Consider the following 20,711-nt stretch of genomic DNA (forward strand, 5'->3'; position numbering starts at 1 on the left):
CCACATGGGAACAATGGAGCTTGGCTACATCTGTTATTAAAGCAATGGCTGCAAACCTCTGTTTTGCAGATCCCAAGGGATGCTTCTAAAAGCTTTGTGAAAAGTAACTAAGAAAAGCAAGTCTACTGCCAGCAGGCTTTGCTTGGCTGTGGAGGCATATACATGTCCTCTGAACAGTGCTCAGGTGTCCACAAATGGAATAAAACTGAGATGGTTGTTTGAAAGTTTTTGTCAATGGGTGTCACTACTCTGCCCTTCCCCACCCAAATTACTCTTCTTTCCATTGGCAGCTCGGAAAGAGCAGTCTCTCCAAGCAGAAGTCACTAATTTTACAGGTAGGCACCTGTACTTATCCCATCTTCTCTCCCTTACCATCTTCCTCCACTAATTTAAGTGTTTCTAAATTTGTCAAGCAGCAAATCTGCTACCATTCCTTTTGAGAAGCTAGCGTGCAGCCTATTGCCAAAAGAAACCAAGTTTTTCCAGCTTGTATTTGTAAGACAAGGAGAAGCATGGAAAAGCCAGCTGAGAACATCTGCTGAATTTCTTGCTGCCACTAAGAGCCTGGCCCCTTTATATGGTCTCAACAACTAAACACAGAGCTGTGACCAATGCAGTGTATTCCAACAACATTGCAAGGGCTTACAAATAAAACTTGACAAAGTCCTGGCATGATTTATGACTACTATTGTGGGTTTGGGGAATTAATGTGAACAAGGAACCTCATCTGTCAGATGTATTGCATACAGAGAGGCTCTGACCTGCAGCTCCTGTTCTACTTAATATATGGCAATCCATGCAACTTTCTCATTCATCGATAAACACCCATCATTCATGCAGATTCTGCTGTCATTCTAAGTGAGGTCCTCCACTAAAAACTTCCACCTTTCTAGTAGCATGCAATCCCATGGACTCAGGGGAGTTCCTTCCTCCTGAATGCGAGTGATACACTGGTGTACTGAAGCTTGCATGGAAAAAATAGAAATACTCTAAAGGAAAGTATTCAGCCAAGAACATCTTTTTTTACAGCGGTTTGTAGCACTGTCTGATACTGTCAAACAGAGATGTACCAAAGCAGCTCCAGCAAAGTATGACCATGCTGTTCAAAGTGCAGAGGAGGTGTATAGCAAAGCACACAGAGATGGATTATTCACGAGCCTTTGTTAAGTCAATCAGTATGGGGAAGAGGTCATCATCAAAAAGGAAAAGGGGAACTACTGGGATAAAAGCAGCCAAGGCAGAACTAAGCTCTAAACCAGTTTGCGTTACATGAAGCAGCATCGTACACTCTCCTGCTGGCAGGATTATGTGTTATGTGAGGCTACCCAGAACATGCAAGACAGCCATATTGAACCCCTGATTTTGACCAGGCTGGGCTGTCTCTGCCTCCTTCAGGCTGCACTGTCACCAGTCCTGAGCCCAGCTGTCCCTGCATTTCCCCAGGGGATGGGATGCAACGCAGCACAGAGCATCTGGGCCTGCCAGCTCTGGGAAGGGCCATCACTGCTCTCGCAGCATGTTTGGCAGTAGGCAAATAGCAATGAACATCATCCTTGCCCATCCTAAGGTCATTAGGGATTGCAGTTTAGAGCACAGCTGAGTGCTTTTTCAGTCCTTTACCTTGTTCGTGCCATCACATTGTTCTTCTTGGGCTGCTGATTAACTGGGCTTCCCATGTTGCCATTCTTCAGGGAGCCCTTCCGAGCCAGTTCCCTCTGCTTCTCTGCATATGGGATACAAAGGGGAAAAGCAAAATTAGGGCAACAGCCTGGCTGACCGCCATACAGCTGCAGAAACCCAGATTTGATAGCAGCAAAAGGTATAGCAGAATTAATAGCAAAGGACATGAGCTCTCCATCTCCCACACAGGGACACTGCAAAGGCTGGACAAGCTGTGTCCCATTGCCTCCAAGGCCACCAGGGGCTAAAGCTGACTCACAGCAGCTTGTTGACAACACCACACTAAGATGGTCATGGAGCTTCTGGATGAGAACCAGCTGAGGCAGAGACAGGGCAGAGACCTTGCCTCTATCTGCACCTGGTTGCTGCATGGATTCTAAGATTGTGCTTTGTGCTGGGCAAGAGAATTTATCCTTGTACTTTTTCTCCTCCTACTGAGGCTGCCACTGAGGGGCCCAGTGGGGACAGAAAAGAAAAGTGTCTCCATCAAAGCAGCACCACCATTTAGTGTTAGTCCAGCCTAGCTTGACGCCAGGCCTGAGTTATTACCATTTCCCTGGACAGCAACTCAACAGACTAACACACCTCACAACAGAAAATGTTGCTGCCTCCCTGCTTCTCTTCCTGGCAACCTGTGATGTCCCCCATGCGTCTTTCTCTTTTATCTCACATTGATTCTTGGGAGCTTGCTTTCTTTATTTAAAAAAAAAGTGAAACATTTTTCAGATGTATTTTTAAACAGTATATTGTTTGCTTAAATTTTCAGAGGTTGTTCTACTCGCTGCTGAAATGTACCTTAAAACGTGGACAGTACATCGAGCTTTCTTTGTGTATTCAGTGCAAGAAGGGATTTTAAATAGCTCCTCATTTAGGAGAGACTATTTCTCTTAATAACTTCTCACCACAGCATCACAACTAGAATTCAGGTCTAAAAGCTAAGTCTTATGTAGGTATGCAGTGTTTGTGCTGTATTAATATGTCCCTGCTTCCAGTAGGGATAGGAGCCTATGTATGATGGGTTATCATATAAACTGACATTCAGTTTTCTGATTCAAAGTCCTTCCTTGTTTCTTGTGGGAAATCAATGGGGTTGAGTTAGCAATTAGCCACAAAAGTTGAGCTAACTGCCCCAATCTCATCCTGCAATGCCAGGCAAGGCTTGTAGGGAAAAGCCAAATGTGGGGCCAGTAAGGCAGGAAAGGGCATGGTTAAAAACATTCTCCAGAGTGAGAGAAAATGTTGGGAACTATTTTTGTGCCATGACTGAATAATAGGGGTTTACCAGACTGCTGGCTGAGGAACCTGAATAGTGAATTCATTTTGCTTCTGCTTCCCCTGTGGTGTGTGAAATGCGCCAATACATTTTTTTTTCTCTTGCAGATTTTATTCCCCTTGGAGAGAAAAGTGCCTTTTCCCACTTGTCTTGGGAAAGTGGCGTGCCTACCAGGGTGTGTAAGTGCAAGATGGGCCAACTCTGTCCTTTCCACATCGGTAAGAGCAGGGGAACACATGTCCAAGGCCGCCTTTTTTGAGGGACAAATAAGCAGCAGAGATGCCTAGAGATCGTGGTGATGAGTGTGGCTGAGGAACCTTCAGAGAAGTCATACAAACCATGCTCAGCCCTGCTCCTGCCGATGGCAGAGGTGAATAAATGCTCATTGAACTTGGCAGGAAAAGGATTGGACTAAAAACTCTGGCATGAGCAACAAAGACTGATATAGGATCGAAGTAAAAACATTAAATCAGAGTAATTTCTCAGGACTGGAACTTGAAAATGCATTGGTTATCTTTGTCTCCAGAATAAAAGGCTGGTATTTTGCAGGCCACATGAATTTTGCTATTCAGACACAGAGGGATAAAGTGGGGTTTAATGGAGGCAAATGTTTACAACCCTAAATACAAACTGACTTCCACCCATCTACACCAGAAGCTCTAGCGCTGACCACAAATACACAGCACTGAGACAAGCTACCAATACTTTAAGAGGCTGTATAATTCACAAAATGCACCTGACTCAGAAACAAGGTTACAGGTTTCATTTTCTGTCAAGGCAGTTAAGGCTTGCCTGAGACTTTTAAATGGACCGGCGCTCTCTGCTTTCTATCGAATGCTCGGTACAAGCACTAATGCTCTTCTCCAACTCAGATTACTCATTCAGTCAATTATTCTGAACTTTTGCTAATTGTCTTTTTCCTCCACTAGGTCTCCCCATTACTATTTCTATGCTCTAACTGAGGGCTTTTGCAACGTGTGGGTCTGAACAATACAAGATTTCTTATTTAACCCCTTCTTTCACTTATTTAGTGGCTTGGAGTGAACATTCCCAAAGCAATGTAAGTATGGTGGCATGCTGGCACTAGACTTGGAAAAGATAGGGGGCATAACCGGGCTCCTTAGGAATAAGTCTGGGGGTGGCAGAATTTTGGCTCCCTCCAGTAAAAAGGAGAAAGGACCAATAGCCCAGCTGAAGTGCTTATACACCAATGCACGTAGCATGGGCAACAAACAGGAGGAGCTGGAAGCCATTGTACAGCAGGATAATTATGATGTAGTCGCCATCACAGAAACGTGGTGGGATGACTCACATAGCTATAGTGCTGCCATGGATGCCTATAGGCTCTTCAGGAAGGATAGGCAAGCAAGGAGAGGCGGGGGTGTGGCCCTGTATGTCAGGGAGTGTTATGAATGCTTTGAACTAAATGATGGTGATAATGGGGTTGAGTGTTTATGGGTAAGAATCAGGGGCAGGGCTAACAAGGCAGATATCGTAGTAGGAGTCTGTTATAGACCGCCCAACCAGGATGAGGAGGCAAATGAAATATTCTATAAACGGCTGGGAGAAGTCTCAAGATCGCGAGCTCTTGTCCTCGTGGGGGACTTCAATTTGCCGGACATCTGCTGGGAATACAATAGAGCAGGGAGGGAACAGTCTAGAAGGTTCCTGGAATGTACTGGGGATAACTTCCTGACGCAGCTGGTGAGAGAGCCAACTAGGGAAGGTGCCCTGCTGGATCTGTTGTTTGTAAACAGGGAAGGTCTTGTGGGGGATGTGAAGGTTGGAGGCTGTCTCAGGAACAGTGACCATGAAATGATAGAGTTTTCGGTTCTGGGAGAAGCAAGGAGGGGGGTCAGCAGAACTGCTACCTTGGACTTCCGGAGGGCGGACTTTGGGCTTTTCAGGAGCCTGGTTGACAAAGTCCCCTGGGAGGCAGTCCTCCAGGGCAAAGGAGCCCAGGAAGCCTGGATGATTTTCAAGAAGGAAGTCTTAAAGGCACAGGAGCAGGCTGTCCCCATGTGCGGGAAGACAAGTCATTGGGGAAAAAGACCGGCCTGGCTAAACAGGGAGCTAGTGTTGCAACTTAGGGAAGAAAAAAGAGGATCTATGGCCTCTGGAAGGAAGGGCAGGCCACCCAAGAGGACTACAAAGAGGTAGTGAGGCTATGTAGGGAAAAAATCAGGAGTGCCAAAGCCCAGCTAGAACTAAACCTGGCTTCTGTTGTCAAGGACAACAAAAAAAGTTTCTGTAAATATATTAGCAATAAGAAGAGGACTAAGGATTATCTCTGTCCTCTAGTAGATGGGGCCAGTAACATAGTGACCAAGGATGAGGAAAAGGCTGAGGTACTTAATGCAGTCTTTGCCTCAGTCTTCAGCAGTAGGACCAGTTGTTCCCTGAGTACCCAGACCCCTGAGCTAGAAGACAGGGATGGGGAGCAGAATGAAGCCCCCATAATCCAAAGGGAAATGGTGAGGGACCTGCTTCAGCACCTGGAGGTGCACAAATCTATGGGGCCGGATGGGATCCACCCAAGGGTATTGAAAGAGCTGGCAGAAGTGCTCGCCAGGCCACTTTGCATCATTTATGAGCAGTCCTGGACAACCGGGGAGGTCCCAGCTGACTGGAGGTTGGCAAATGTGACACCCATCCACAAGGGCCAGAAGGAGGATCCAGGGAACTACAGGCCAGTCAGTCTGACCTCGGTGCCTGGGAAGGTCATGGAACAGATCCTCCTCAGTGCCATTACATGGCACATGCAGGAGAACAGGGTGATCAGGCCCAGTCAGCATGGGTTTGTGAAAGGCAGGTCATGCCTATCAAACCTAATATCCTTCTATGATAAGGTGACCCACTTAGTGGATGAGGGAAAAGCTGTGGATGTTATCTACTTGGATTTTTGCAAAGCTTTTGACACTGTTTCCCACAGCATTCTCCTGGAGAAACTGGCTGCTCATGGCTTGGACAGGTGTACTCTTCGCTGGGTAAAAAACTGGCTGGATGGCCGTGCCCAGAGAGTGGTGGTGAATGGAGTTCAATCCAGTTGGTGTCCGGTCACAAGTGGTGTCCCCCAGGGCTCGGTGCTGGGGCCGATTCTCTTTAATATCTTTATCAATGATCTGGATGAAGGGATCGAATGCACCCTCGGTAACTTCGCAGATGACACCAAACTAGGCGGGAGTGTTGATCTGCTTGAGGGTAGGTTGGGTCTGCAGAGGGATCTGGACAGGCTGGACCGATGGGCTGAGACCAGTGGTATGAGGTTCAACAAGGCCAAGTGCCAGGTCCTGCCCTTGGGTCACAACAACCCCATGCAGCGTTACAGGCTTGGGGAAGAGTGGCTGGAAAGCAGCCTGGCAGAAAAGGACCTGGGGGTATTGGTAGACAGCCGGCTGAATATGAGCCAGCAGTGTGCCCAGGTGGCCAAGGTGGCCAACAGCATCCTGGCCTGTATCAGGAATAGTGTGGTGAGTAGGACTAGGGAAGTGATCATCCCCCTGTACTTGGCACTGGTGAGGCCCCACCTCGACGGTTTCTTTGAAGGCCAAGGCCCCAAACTCTAAGTACCTAAGTTCCTTCTAGAAATGTGACTGATTTTAGGCACTTTTGAAGATGTTACTTTTGGAGTCCAACATTCTAACAAAAAACTGTAATTTCACAAATTAAAGTAGTTCTCATAGAAGCTGCGATCAAACACATAAACACAAAGCACAGTAAAGAGAAGGTGAGAGAAGGAACCACAAACTAGCCTTGATAAGTAAATGGCATTCTTCTTTAAAGTCTTCCCCATATTTTCTGATGCTACACCCAAATGATCATGAATCCCAAGATCACAACCCTCCACTGACCCAACTTCACTAACCTTTGTGTGAAACCTGGGAACTATGCAACTGGGCAATTCTCAGGACATGAAAAGCTAAGATGCTCTTTCCTTCTGAGTCATCCCAGTCTCTCCAGTATGGTAGTCAAGTATTTCCCACTGGACTTAGATGAGACCTGTGTTTCCACATGTCTCCCCCAGCCTCAGGGCCACTGCTTAGCTTGAGACATTGGAGGCATGGTCCCACCAGAGAGGATAGGCATAGTTTGTCCTCAGCATTTGTCAATTTCTGGCTCTGGCTATGAAAAGGCTCTTGTCCTGGTTCTGGCAGGGATAGGGTTAATTTTCTCAAGGAGCTGGCACAGGCTGGGTGACCAGGCAGGAAATCACCCCTAGGGAGTGGGCTGGGGCCTTCCTGGGACCTGCTGGTGGTACATTATTCGTTCCTCTATCAGTATTATTGTTGTTGTTTTCCTCTTTCCTTCACTGTTCTGTTAAATTGCCTTTATCTCAACCCAAGAGTTTTGCCTTTTTCTTCCGATTCTTCCCCCCATCCCACAGCTGTGGGGGGGTGAGTGAGTGGCTGCATGGTTCTTTGTTGCCGGCTGAGGCTAAACCACAAGAGTCCTTTTTGGTGCCAAACGTGGGGCTCGAAGGGTTGAGATAACGACAGAATCCAACCAGAGCATGTTAAAATGAATTTTTAATATGCATTTATTATATTAGTTAAATAGTCACTGGTCACCATGTTGCTTTGTTTGTTCACATGTTTGTGTTATGTAAATTCTTATATGCTCTATGTACTCCCCACAATGCTGTTTATCACCTCTGGGAGAGGGATCAGGATTATCATTTTGCTGTCCTGTGCAATATCAGCTTATGAGATGATAACATCACTTGTTAGACAGTTATGTTGGGGTGTTTATGCAGCATTGCTGTCCTGCCTGTACCTCGGTCACTGTCTCTTGGAATTTATTGATAATCACACCCAGTCTGTGGGGGAAACGGGGGGGGACACTTTCCCCAGCTCTTTCACCTCCCATTTCTCCTTCAGGTCAGGTATGACAGCTTTTGAGAATTTTGAATATCCTTGGGATACTCAAACCAGCCTGGTCCTATTGTTATGTCTCCTGAATGTGTTCCAGGTCTTGTTTAGGGTTAAACAGCTATTTAAGACTACCACCCGGAGATCTGCTCCGAGGCTGGATAGTCAGGGGTGGCATGGCATGTGGGAGAACATGGGCAGGTACCTAGAGAACTTCTCACCTCCAATGGTCTGGGACTTCACCCCTGAACAATTACAGGACCCTGATAAAGTCATAGAATATTTGAAAGGAAAATGCTGTGGCTATTCCAGAGAGGCACAACTCACCGCACTGTGCTGGGCCCTGGCCAGTATCTACCAAACACTGCTAGATATTATGCAGCACCTTCAGTGGAAAGAGAGGGAAACCAAACCGACAGGCACTGTGGCTACCCCTGCAGTAGGTACTGCAGCTACTCCAACCCCTGCGTTAGGCACTGCGGCTACTCCAACCCCTGCGACAGACACTGCGGGTACTCAAACCCCAGTGGCAGGCACTGCAGCTGAACCAGAAAACCAACTCATGCCAGTATCAGTCACCCCTATACAGAAGAAGAAATACACGAAGAAACCAGTTCACTTAGTAAGGGATGACAACGAACCAGGGCCATCACGAGAACAGGAGGAAGAGGCAGAACTAGAGATAATCATCCGATCCCTATCCCTGAGCGAGCTGCAAGTTATGAGATATGTGAAAAGATTTCAGCCACCAGCCAGGTGATAATCCAGGTGAGCACATTGTCACCTGTCTGCTCCGATGCTGGGATAATGGGGCCAGTAGCTTGGAATTAGAGGGTAGGGAAGTTTTGCCTTTTTCTTCCAATCCTCCCCCCATCCCACAGCTGTGAGGGGGTGAGTGAGCGGCTGCATGGTTCTTTGTTGCTGGTTGAGGCTAAACCATGACAGCTCTCCATGTCCAGGACTGCCTGTGCTGCCTGCAGCATTCCAGTACATGCAATGAACTTTCAGGAAGGCAACGCAGCTTGATGGAAAATCAATGTCGACCCTAAGACAGGTAGGCTGTCAGCCTGACGCACTGGGGAATTTGGCTGCACCAGTTCCACTTAAGTTAATCCTGGACATTGTGTCAGAAGAGGAACACGGGAAGCAGCTTGTATGTGTTCCTGTGTGTGTGTATGTGGGAAGGGGGTCCAGGATCCTTCTGACACCACTATACTACTCTGAACAGCATGAGGGACATCTCTTTGTCTGGACCTGCCAACCACCACATCACATCTCGCCCCTCCTTTCTTATCTCCATTGTCACTCTGTTGTAGTAAAATTGATATTAACTAGAAAAATGAAATGTAACATGTAATCAAAGCAACCAAGGGAATCTGCCACTGCTGCTAAAAGTCATCTATACAGCCCCGACCATATTTCATTAATTATAGAGAAATAGTAACTAGACATGATTAATCTAAGATTGAATTAAGCAACTAACTACTAGACAATGTAGCTTTGTTAATAAGCAGGATATTTCTGTCAAGAGACTGATGAACTGTAGGCCTGGTCAGTAAACCAAGAAAACCACCTGGAACTGCCAAGATTAGAGGAGAAGTAGGTAAAAGGTAATTTCAGCAGGGGGAGATCGTGACCATCGACTCATTGACCACCTACCCGAACGATACCACCTACTTAAAAGAGAACAATGGACAAAGAAGACAGAGCCTGTGTACTAATTTACATAGGAAGCGAAGAAACCTTGACCAATCATTAGAGAATAACAATGAATATGCATTAATTGTTAGAATATGTAATAATCAGTGTATAAAAAGGGAAATTTTTGAAACTAAGGTGTGCTCCCTTGGGACGAGCACCCCATTTCTGCGCATTAATGGAATAAACTTGGAAATACCTCTGCTCTGTGTGTTATTGGCTTGCACACAGGGTAAAGAACCCAGATTTGGGACAACATCTCCATCTTTAAGGCAGAAGATAAATCCACTCAACAAGCAAGCTGCTACCTTTGTGCTAGCCTCATGCTAACCTGTTCTGCTTGCTGACCCCATCTGGGCTGTTCAGCATCTGCTCCAAGTGCTGCTTCAATGTAAGCTCTACTGGTGACAAAACAACAGCCAAAGAAACCCAAGGAGCTTTCAATAAGGCAGGAATAACACCTAAGTATAAAGGAGCAAAGGAAATACATGCTGCAGACATGATCAGGACCATAATCAGCCCAGCCCTGCGTCCTGCCTGGCAATGGTCTCATGTTATAGCTGCATGCAAAGGTCCTCAATAAGATGGTGCCGCAGCATGTTAAGCACTCAGCAAACCATTCCTGCCCTGGTGTACTTTCACCTGCCTGATTTAGGAAGTGTCAGAGGATGGGCAAATAACTACACGTTGACAAATGGAGAACACATTCCCATGGAGAACTTCAGTTAAAGTCGTGTGTAAGACAAAAGGGGCTGAATTCTCCCCTTACTACTGGGAACAGTATTAACTCAGTGCAATTTAAAACAGTTACCTGTTCAGCTGGCTGGATGTGTCTAGCTGCTTTATGATGAGAGAAGATAGCAATGGAGCATGCAAAGCAGAATGGACTTAACGTGAATGTCTCTATGTTAAAAATCGATTTGAATATATCCTTACAATTATTCCTCTGTTTTCAGTGAAACAAAATCATAACCAGTTTTAATAACGTTTTCCTGTTTTTTTTTAAATTAAATGCTGAACAGCTTCTTTGGTAAATGTTGCTATGTGTGGCATTGGTTTTGCCTGCATGCTGCCCAAAACCAGAAATGGCAAAAGTAGCCATACGCTTTGGTCTCCTGCAAAACTGCTCCTTTTGTGATTTCAGGCAAAGCAGACAAGCCAGGAATTTGGTGAACATCACTCTGTGCTATGCTGAAGAGCTATTTGGAGGGTCAGACTGCCCCCCAAATCCACAGTTTCCATTTTTCCCAAGATAGTGAATGACTTTGGCTATGGTCGGACAGTGGTGGGCGGAAAGTGGTTTAGGATGCCATCGCCTCTCACTGCCACCATGCTTGACCGTGTGCATTCCCCTCATTTGATGCAGCCTGATCAGCACAAATGCCATTTGGTGGCAGACTAGGCTGATTTGCTTCCTTTGCACCACGGGTTGGAATTACGCAGATGCTGACTGCTCCTGTCTCTTTACTGAGAGCCAGTGGCTGAATCTCGTTAACTCAATTGCTTTTGAACCTGCCTAACTAGGAGGAGACGGAGCTTCCTGCTGTGGGGACATTGTGGTGTGGGTCTATGGGATTTGCTGCAGTGAGAAGACAAAGAAATTAATCCAGTGTGACAAAGTTGTATTTTTCAATCTTCAAGTTCTTCTTTGTCCCCCACTGCCAGCCAAGACCATTTCAGAGGCTGAGGACTGCAATTCCCTGATGAATTCTACCTTCTCAAGCAAGCTGAGAGTTTAAATTACAAAGTAAATAAAAATAATCTGTCTGTTCACATCCTGCTGAGTGATCAACAGAGTCTTGAGCAAACGAAGGGAGAAAGAACAAAGTGCTGACTACAACTTCCAATTCAAGCCCAAGTCCCAATTTCAGCTCACTTGCATCATTTAGCTCAGGGACATTAGCATGCTTCTAGTTAACACTTTCACTACCTTTCACCTCTGACAGAGAGTATTTGTCAGCGAGGACTGTGTCACTTCTTGGAGAGATTTCAGGGTATGTACATCAATAGGGGCTTTGCCTGCAGGCTATATAGAAAGGGAGGTATAAGAATGCTGTGTGCTGTGGCCATGATGATCCCGATGAGGGCTGCACTCCCCGGGGAGATTTGGAGAGCGTAAGTGCAACCACATGGGTGGCATTAGTGCAGCTGATGGCTGTGCCTCCCTGCAATGGAAAGAAAGGCAAAAGAAAAGCAATTTTTACTAAATGGGGTAGCAGAAATTAAAAGGATCTGTCTGTGGCCAGCCCCCTGCTCTGAATACAGGGAATATGGTTTAAAGCCGATACGCGCTGGGCACCAGTGTTGTTTATTCAGGACAGGCCATCTGAATCAGGATTGTTTCACCCAGCTTCAGAAAAGACTCTTCAGATAAGCAAGGGTCAGATAGCTAAATTGTGGCAGATCTATGAGCAGAGGCCTGCATATGGCCAAAGACACAGTGAGCAGAGCACACAGAAACAGGAAGGCAGATGTCGATATGGATGGAATGAAGAAGAACTGGTCCGATATAAATATGGAACAAGAAATCAGCTTCGTGTGCTTATCTTAGTGGGAACTGAATAAGGCGACTGGGTTAGTGATCTGAAATATGTGTTTACTTGCCTAGCAGGTGCATGGAAAGTTTTAGAGCTCGGGTATAAAAGCCGAGGCTTGAGAAGCAATAAATGATTTCATGCTTATCATGGCCAGAGTCCGTGCCCTCATACACCACACTAAGTCATCCAACTACCAACTTGAGCAAGTTGTACAAGACTATTTTTAGCTGAAGTATGTTGTTTTTGCTGACCCAGTCAAACTTGGGGAAATTAGTGAACTACATCTAATTGTGAGAACTGGCTAGCAAAAGCAGGTGTATAAATCTGTCTTCCAAGGTCCCTCTTAGACCAGGTTTTAAGCATACAAGTAGCTGCACTTTCTTATGTTTTGTTGATCTGGCTGCTGCTCTGTCCCTTTGGCATGGCTGAGAGCTGTCACAAACACCGACAGGCTTTGAGTGGTTTTAAGCTCCTCTGAAAGCCTGACCAGGCACAGAACTGGTAAATGACCTAGGGAGTACAAAGACAGTGTTTGTATTTCTTTTCTGAGGATACAGCTCTTTACTTCTTGTATAGGAGCTACTGCAACAAGCAGTCAGTGCGTTGCATGCAGAGCAATGCAGGGCTCATTCTGTGATAACGCTCACCAAGAGTGCTGGCTGCACAAGTTACAGAGAGGTTTCTGATCGTCAGGCTGATGTTAATATTTGCGTTTCCCTTCAGAAAGCACACACCAAACAGAAGCGCCACGCTATTCCTTAGCACAGAGGAATACAGGTAAATGACTGCTCTGGGCCTGACCAAAGCTATCATCCACTTATACCATAAGCGTCTCCAAAAGTGGCTTTATGTTCCAGCAGCATGTCCTCATCCCCTAGACACACTGTCTCGTCCCCAAAGCTCATTTATCTGACCTTCATGTGATTATAGGAAGGAACAACTTCTCTGTTTATATCCACTATTGAGCTTTGATGCATAGGAGGTCCTGGCAGACAGGTAAGTTCATCTGGGAACTTTGGAGTGGGAGGCTGCAGAAAGAGTTTAAACTCTAACACAGAGATTGGAAGTCCAAGTGGGTTCGAGTCCCACTTCGGAAGAGTGCTCTAGGTAAGAAGGAGTTCGAGTCCCCTGCGTCTGAGTGTGTTCAAGTCTCACGTTGGAAGTCTGAGTAGGTTCGAGTCCCACTTCGTAAGAACGCTCTAGGTAAGAAGGGGTTCGAATCCCCTGAGTCCAAGTGGGTTTGAGTTCCACTTCGGAAGCGCGCTAGGATAAGTGTGTGCATCCTGGTCAGCGTAAGGCACACAAATTTGGCATACAGATATGGAGAACGTACCCCTCATAGAGAAGGGGACACCCTTGTCTGAGGTACTAGAAAACTGGAGGAAAACAGATGGCACTGTAGATCTATCAAAAACAACACCAACCAAAACAAAAAAAACCCAAACCCCAATGAGCAATATATTGTGTAAGGAAAACTGGCCAGCACTTAGAGGAGCAGGGGTATGACCCCGCAAAGGATCCTTCGAATTAAAGAAATTGGCTACACTCCAGAAAATTTTAGAAGATGAAAAACCTCAGCAAATGGATTATTGGTATGTACGGGGTAATTGGGCATATGACCACCATAAAGAAGATGGTTGAAAATGAGTACAAAAACTTTGAGGAAGAACTTGCTGCTTGATGCAGCAATTGTGAGTAATTTAACTGAGGCACCTGCAGAGCCTGTCTCTACACCACCCTACACTTCTCCCTCTGTCAGCCAGTGGTGTGTGTGTGTGTGTTTGTGAAATGTTGTTACATGTATACACCCATCACCCCTGGAAACCTGGACATTTGGTTACGTGGGGAAATCAAATGCCCAGGTTAAGGGAAGATGCAGGTTGATGTGCACCGTTATTTTCTAATATTTGTTCAGGATATAATCCATCCAGGGCAGATGTTAATCTGTTATTGAGAGAGTTGTTCTGTCCAGACAGAAAGATAAGATAATTGAAAATAATGTGGAATTAACCCTACAGGCAGGGGGAAATTGGACTTTCTGGCCTCAGGTTGATCCTGTAAAACAGATAGAGATAGTCGCCAAACAGTGGTAAGAAATCTAATAACTGTGTTTAGTTAGAGTTTGTGAGGACATAAGAGCAAATTGAACTAAAGTACAGAAATGTAGACAGGAGCCAGAGGAACCACCCCAGTGACTACTGGGGAAGATTGCAACAGGCTTTGTTGACGTACAGGGGGATGACTCACCAGAATTTTAATAATGAAATAGCAGCAAATGTATTTATGGATCAGGTGGCCCCAGACATCCATAAATATTTTAAGAAACATTTACCAGGGTGGCAAGGTTGCAAAAGATACCAAGTGTAGCTACATTTGTTTATGATGAAAGGGAAGACAGACAAAAACCAGAGGAGCAGAAGGAAAAGAGAAAGTTAAAGGAACAGGAGGTGAATTTATTGGCGGCAGTGTTGGCAAAAAATTTGTGGGGCAGAGATAGAGAGCAGGCTCCCCAAGGAACGGGGAGAATGGGACCATACTGATGTAGCGCTGCGCGCCCCACACCAGGTCTGCAGCAAAGATACTCGGGGGAAAGCCGAGAATATTATTTTTGTGGAAACCTGGGACATTTGTGATGGGACTGTCCTCTGACCCCTCATGGAAGGGGATCAGACAGACCAACAAATCAATTTGATCAGCATCTCCGAACAAATTCTCAGTGACTAGAAGAAAGACCAGAGGAGGTACTGATTGTGTACTTCCCTCTGGAAAACAAAATTGGATCAAGAGGAACAAATAATGGGGAAAATTGAAGGTAGAGAAATAGTATTTTTGGTAGACACCGGTGCAACTTTATCACTTTTTGTCCTAGTTTGGGGTAGAGCAGAGCCAACTTTCTGTTCAGTGAGAGAGGATCTTGCTCTTACTCATTGCTGTGGCAACCAGGGTCAGCTGACTTGGTTGTTTACCCTGTGGAGGGGTCACACCTGTGGGGAGGCGGGGACAGGTCAGGTGACCCAAACTGACCAATAGGGTATTCCATCCCATCTGCCACGCTCAGTATAAAAGCTGAGGGAGCAAAAGATTAAGCTCTTCTCTAATGGCTCTTCTTCAGTGAATGGCTTCTTCAATGACTCTCTTTTTTCAATGACTCTCTTTTTTCAATGACTGATGTCTGAGGAGGACCCTGTCAGCTCATCTGCCTTTTGATGCTGGTCAGTGTGTTTCAGTTCCCATTTGTCACTGAGTCCAGTCTGGGATTTTCCCAGTGACATCTTCCTGGGAACTTGATCTGGTTTTGTATTTATATATATAGTATCTATTTCATTATTTCCTTTTTTATTTTATTATTAATATTTCATTAGTTTAGTTTTTTTCTAAACTCATAAATCTCTTTATCTCTCTTCTTCCTCTCCTTGGAGTGAGAGGTGGAGGAGAGCATCTGGCGTCTTGTCATTGGCCAACCTGGCCTAAACCATGATACTTTTAAATTATGTACCCAAAGGGCCTTGTAGAAAAGATTGAGTTTTGGTACAGAGTGTAGCGGGAGAAGCAAAGAGAACTCTGATTAAACCATTCTTGATAACTATTAGAAATAAGAGTGTATCTGTATTAGCAGAAGACTTGATGGTGTGTCTCTTGGGAAGAGACCTTTTGCAGGCTTTGGATGTGGAAATAAAGTTAGCACCAGAAGAGAGAGATTTAATTATTATGGGTATGAATGTGATGAAAGAAAAAAATAAGGAAGCCATAACCAGAAATGAATTTGAAGTACCCTCAGAATTGAAGGAAGTTCCAAAAATATTGTGGAGTTGTACAAGTACAGATGTAGGATTATTAAAGTCAGCACAACATGTGTAGATAAAAACAAATGAGGGTGTTTCACCAGCAGTAAAACAGTAACCAATTCTAAGCGAACCACACCATAGTATTCAGAAACAGATTGGTATGTTTTTAAGGGATGGCTTTCTATGGGAATGTGAAGTAAAATATTTGGGATTTACTTTAAAAGAAGGGTAGAGGTTAATAGATACAGAGAGAATTGAAGCAATCATTAACTTACCCCAGCCAGTAACAAAAAAGCAGTTCAGATGTTTTTTTAGGACGAGTGGGATTCTGTAGACCATGGATTCTGGGACTCGGAGAGTTAATTAAGCCCTTAACTGATGCCACCAGACAGGAAGAGTTAGAACCCCTGTGGTGGGGCCCAGAAAGAAGGCAGGCATTTAAAACTGTAAAGAGAGCTTTAATGACTGCTCTGGCATCAGTCTTAGTGGATTACACTAAACCTTTTAATTTGTATACTCATGAGAGAAAAGGAGTAGCTAGTGGAGTGATTATGCAGAAACTGGGACCACATCAGAGGCTGTAGCATATTACTCAGTCAAGTTAGATCCTGTTATAAATGGTACTCCTCAATGTATTAGAGCAATAGCAGAGATAACAAAAAAGCTGTCCTTTGATTTTAGGACATCAGTTATGTTTGTAGCACACGAGGCAGAAATATTAATAAAACAATATGCAACTCAGGTCCTATCACCACAATGAGCCCACAGATGTGAACTTATTTTATTGATGGCAAATAATATTAAAGTGTGCCACATTCTTGCTGTTGCCAGAAGACAGCACCCCACACCATGACTGTGAGAAAGTCATTATGACTTACTAGTAAACCACGAGAGGATTTAAAGGATGAACCCATGTTAAACCCTGATTTAACTTTATAAGTGGATGGATCTTCATATTACCAGGATGGGAAATGCATGACTGGATACACAGTAGTGGATGATAGAGTGTGAGAACCAGGAGCTTTACCAGCAAAAAAAAAGTGTGCAAGGAACAGAACTGATAGCCCTAATGCAAGCAACAAAAGGTAAAAACAAAGGAGTAAATATTTATACTGACTGATGATATGCTTTTGGAGTGTTTCATGTTATAGGAATGATGTGGAAGGAGAGAGGATTTCTGACTGCTGCAGGAAAGGAAGAAGCAAATGGAAAGGATATAAGGAAACTACTAGAGGCTATACACTTGCCAGAACAAATATTGGTGATACATTGCACAGCCCATACCCTGGAAGATAATCCAGTCGCCTGGGGAAATGCCTTAGCTGATGCCACAGTGAAAGCAGCAGCCAGACAACAGGTGTCAGTTTTTATGCTTGTGACTCAAAATCCAGAGGGACTGAGCTTACCAGATATGACAGAACTATACAGTGAGGTAAACCTGGAAGAAAAAAGCAATGAAGGAAAGTGGGAAGCGATCCAAGAAAAAGATGGCATATGGACAATAGGGGGAAAAGCCTGTTTTACTGAGAAAATATTTATTGGTCATTGCTAGATGGTTCCATGATAAATCTCATGGTGGAGCAGAAAACATCACGAACCTGGTGCTGCCCACATTTGTTGCACTTGGAATTTATGCTGCTGCAAAGAGGACTGTAGGGGGATGTAAGACTTGTCAACTAGCCCCTGAGCATAAAGGCACATGACCCCCAGCATGCTTTCCTTTTCAGAAGTTATGGATTGATTACACAGATATATCATCATTAGGATATAGGCATTTGTTGGCAATAGTAGACTATTGGGGTGCACAGAGGCTTTTCCTACCCAAAAGGCAGATTCAGGAACTCTGGTAAAAAAAACTTTACTTAAGGAAATCATTCCTAGATATGGAGTACCAGAAGTAATAGATTCAGATAGGGGCTCACATCTTGGGGCGGCTATATGCATTGAAGGCACTGGGGATCTTGCAATGATTACATACTCCTTACCACCCCCAATCGTCAGGGAAAGTAGAGAGAATGAATAAACAATCAAAGAAAAATTAGCCAAAGTATGCATGCATACAGGGTTAAAATGTCCAGAGGCTCTAAATCTAGTCTTACAGGATATAAGAAATACACCTAAGAATCCCATAAGACTATCTCTGGCAGAAATATTTGGCAGGCATTTTGCAGTACCTGAACTTATATCCCAACAAGGACCAGCCTATTAGATGGAGATGAATGAGTGACATAATATGTATTAAAGGTTTGTTGCACCTATGAAGTTTATAGGTGACAAGCTTATTGGTATCAGAGAGTGCCACTTGAAATAAAGGTACATGACATTCAACTTGAAGATTGAGTATGGGTAAAAAATTATCAGAGAAAAATAAATTTGAACCAAAATGGGAAGGTCCTTACACTGTATTATTGTCTACTTACTATGCAATTAAAGTTGCAGGAGAAGATTCCTGGATTCATCATTCACACATAAAAAAGGTGGAAGACGAAACAATTTGAATCTATTGCTCTCACCTAAGAACCACAGCTGATCTAAAATTGGAACTGGGATTCATCTGCAGCAGGAAACTTGTACAACACCAGCAGATTAACTATGGAACCCTGTAGGAATGTGTCTGAGAGAAAATGGTCATGTGAGCCAGCCTCCCTACTATGAGAGATTAGATTAAGGGCAAAACAGGTGGTAGAAGATGGAATTAGTACATGGGGAAAAACGGGAACTGAGAAGGTAGAAAACATGTTGTGCTAATGACTAAGCAATTTACTATGTGAATTCTTGTAACCAATCTGATCTGTGAATGAACTGCATGGACAGCGCGTGAACAGAGACTGTAAGCCAATCCTATAGCTGCTGCTAGCGTGTGCTCTTATGGCCTGTCTCTATATACTCTGTGAAAACTTGAATAAAGGGAGAACGATCATACTCATATTGAGACTCCATCGTTACTCCGGGTCCGTCTCCCACTCCAACAGAACCCTTAATCTTGCATGAGAAATCAACAACAGGGAAGCGAAACAAAATTTAATACTTATGTATTGTATGTGGACTGAACCTGTCCTGGTTTGAGGTAAAACAGAACCAATTTCCTTTTCAGTAATTTTACTTTTTGGTTAAGTCTCTTCTAACTGCACTCTCTGAAATTAATAGCATATTTTTCAGACAATGCCAGCTTCTAGCAGATAAGGCCTGATGCTTACAGTTAATACCAAGGGATGGTATGCAGAGAGGCTCCTGCTTATACTTATTGCTATAACAACCAAGGTCAGCTAACTTTGTTATGTACCAAGTTGGAGGGCTGGAAATGGAAGAGTGTAGAGGGGTCACACCTGTGGGGAAGAGCGGACAGGACAGGTGACCCAAAACTGACCAACAGGGTATTCCATCCCATCTGCATCGTGCTCAGCATAAAAGCTGAGGGATCAAAGGGATCAGACTTTTTCTTCAGTTGCCGGTGTCTGAGGAGGACCCTGTCTGTTTGTCTGCCTCTGATCCTGATCTGTGCATTCCAGAATTCAAATCTGGAATCCAGTTCCCACCTGTCGCTGAGTCCAGTCTGGGACTTTCCCAGTGCCTGCTGGTGACATCATCCTGGGAGCTTCATACAGGTTTTGTATATATTGTATGTATTTCATTATTTTCTTATTAATATCATTATCTCTTCTTTCTATTATTAATATTTCATTAAAGTAGTTTTAGCTTCTTCTAAACCCATAAGTCTCTCTCCTCTCCTCTGAAGGGAGATGCTTTCCCTTCTCTGAAGGGGGAGAGGTTAAAGAGAGCATCTGTTTTTCATTTAGTGCCCAGCCCAAACCATAACAGAACCATATGCTTACTTCAAACTAGAGTGTAACCAGGGTATAATTATTTTTACTACTTGTGTCTGTTTGTTCTTACTGTTAACAATAGTGTGAAAACCTAAATTTTAATAAGATAGTGTTAGACAGCCTTTACTTGCTTTACAATCATGAAATTATGAATTCTGGAGCTCTGTCCATGGTAGAATCTGACCTGGGCTTGGCCAGCTAAAAAAAAAAGATAGATGAACCCGAGTGGATGAAAATTGTCAAAAATAAAAGGAAGATAATCTGCAAAGGTTATGAGGGAATAGCTGTTCTAATCTACAAGGAAACAAAAAGAGAAACTCTTGCTTTCTGCTGTGAGACAGATACAGCTCAGGATTTACTTCTAGTAGAACAAACTAGTGGAGAAAAATAACAATGTTTTGATAAAACCTCTTGCTGTATAACATTAGATTCTAAATGTTATGTATGGATGTTTCCTAGAATAATGGCTAAGAGAGTAGCTGTTAGCTACTGTATCTTGTGAGATTGTGATGTCAGTAATAATGACAACTGTCTCTTCAACTACTATGTTACCAACTACAACTCCCTTGAAAATAGAGAAACTGACCCCACAAATATCCGAAATTGGGCCATATGCTATTAAAAATGTGGGTCAGCAACAAGTATTACAAAATCACAGAATGGCAGGGGTTGAAAGGGACCTTCGGAGATCATATAGTTCAACCCCCCTGCCAAAGCAGGTTCACCTAGAGCAGGCTGGACAGGGATGCATCCAGGTGGGTTTTGAATGTCTCCAGAGAAGGAGACTCCACCACCTCTCTGGGCAGCCTGTTCCAGTGCTCTGCCCCTCTCAAAGTAAAGAAGTTCCTCCTCATGTTGAGATGGAACTGCCTATGTTTCAGTTTGTGCCCATTGCCCCTTGTCCTGTCACTGGGCACCACTGAGAAGAGCCTGGCCCCATCCTCCTGACACCCACCCTTTAAGTATTTATAAGTGTTGATAAGGTCCCCTCTCAGTCTTCTCTTCTCCAGGCTAAAGAGACCCAGGTCTCTCAGACTTCCCTCATA

General features: G+C 44.3%; 1 protein-coding gene across 10 annotated transcripts in view; it reads right to left on the bottom strand.

The window, feature by feature from the left end:
- LOC141735443 (protein FAM219A-like) overlaps positions 1-20,711 on the bottom strand; it is an 86,680-nt gene that overhangs the window by 17,886 nt on the left and 48,083 nt on the right. For all 10 annotated transcript variants that reach the window (XM_074568216.1, XM_074568215.1, XM_074568217.1 and 7 more), the window contains exon 3: positions 1,621-1,723. In XM_074568216.1, the coding sequence (XP_074424317.1) occupies positions 1,621-1,723 (103 nt within the window). The remainder of the gene's footprint in view (positions 1-1,620; positions 1,724-20,711) is intronic.

The sequence above is a fragment of the Larus michahellis genome, chromosome W, assembly GCF_964199755.1.
Source record: "Larus michahellis chromosome W, bLarMic1.1, whole genome shotgun sequence".
Lineage (NCBI taxonomy): Eukaryota > Metazoa > Chordata > Aves > Charadriiformes > Laridae > Larus > Larus michahellis.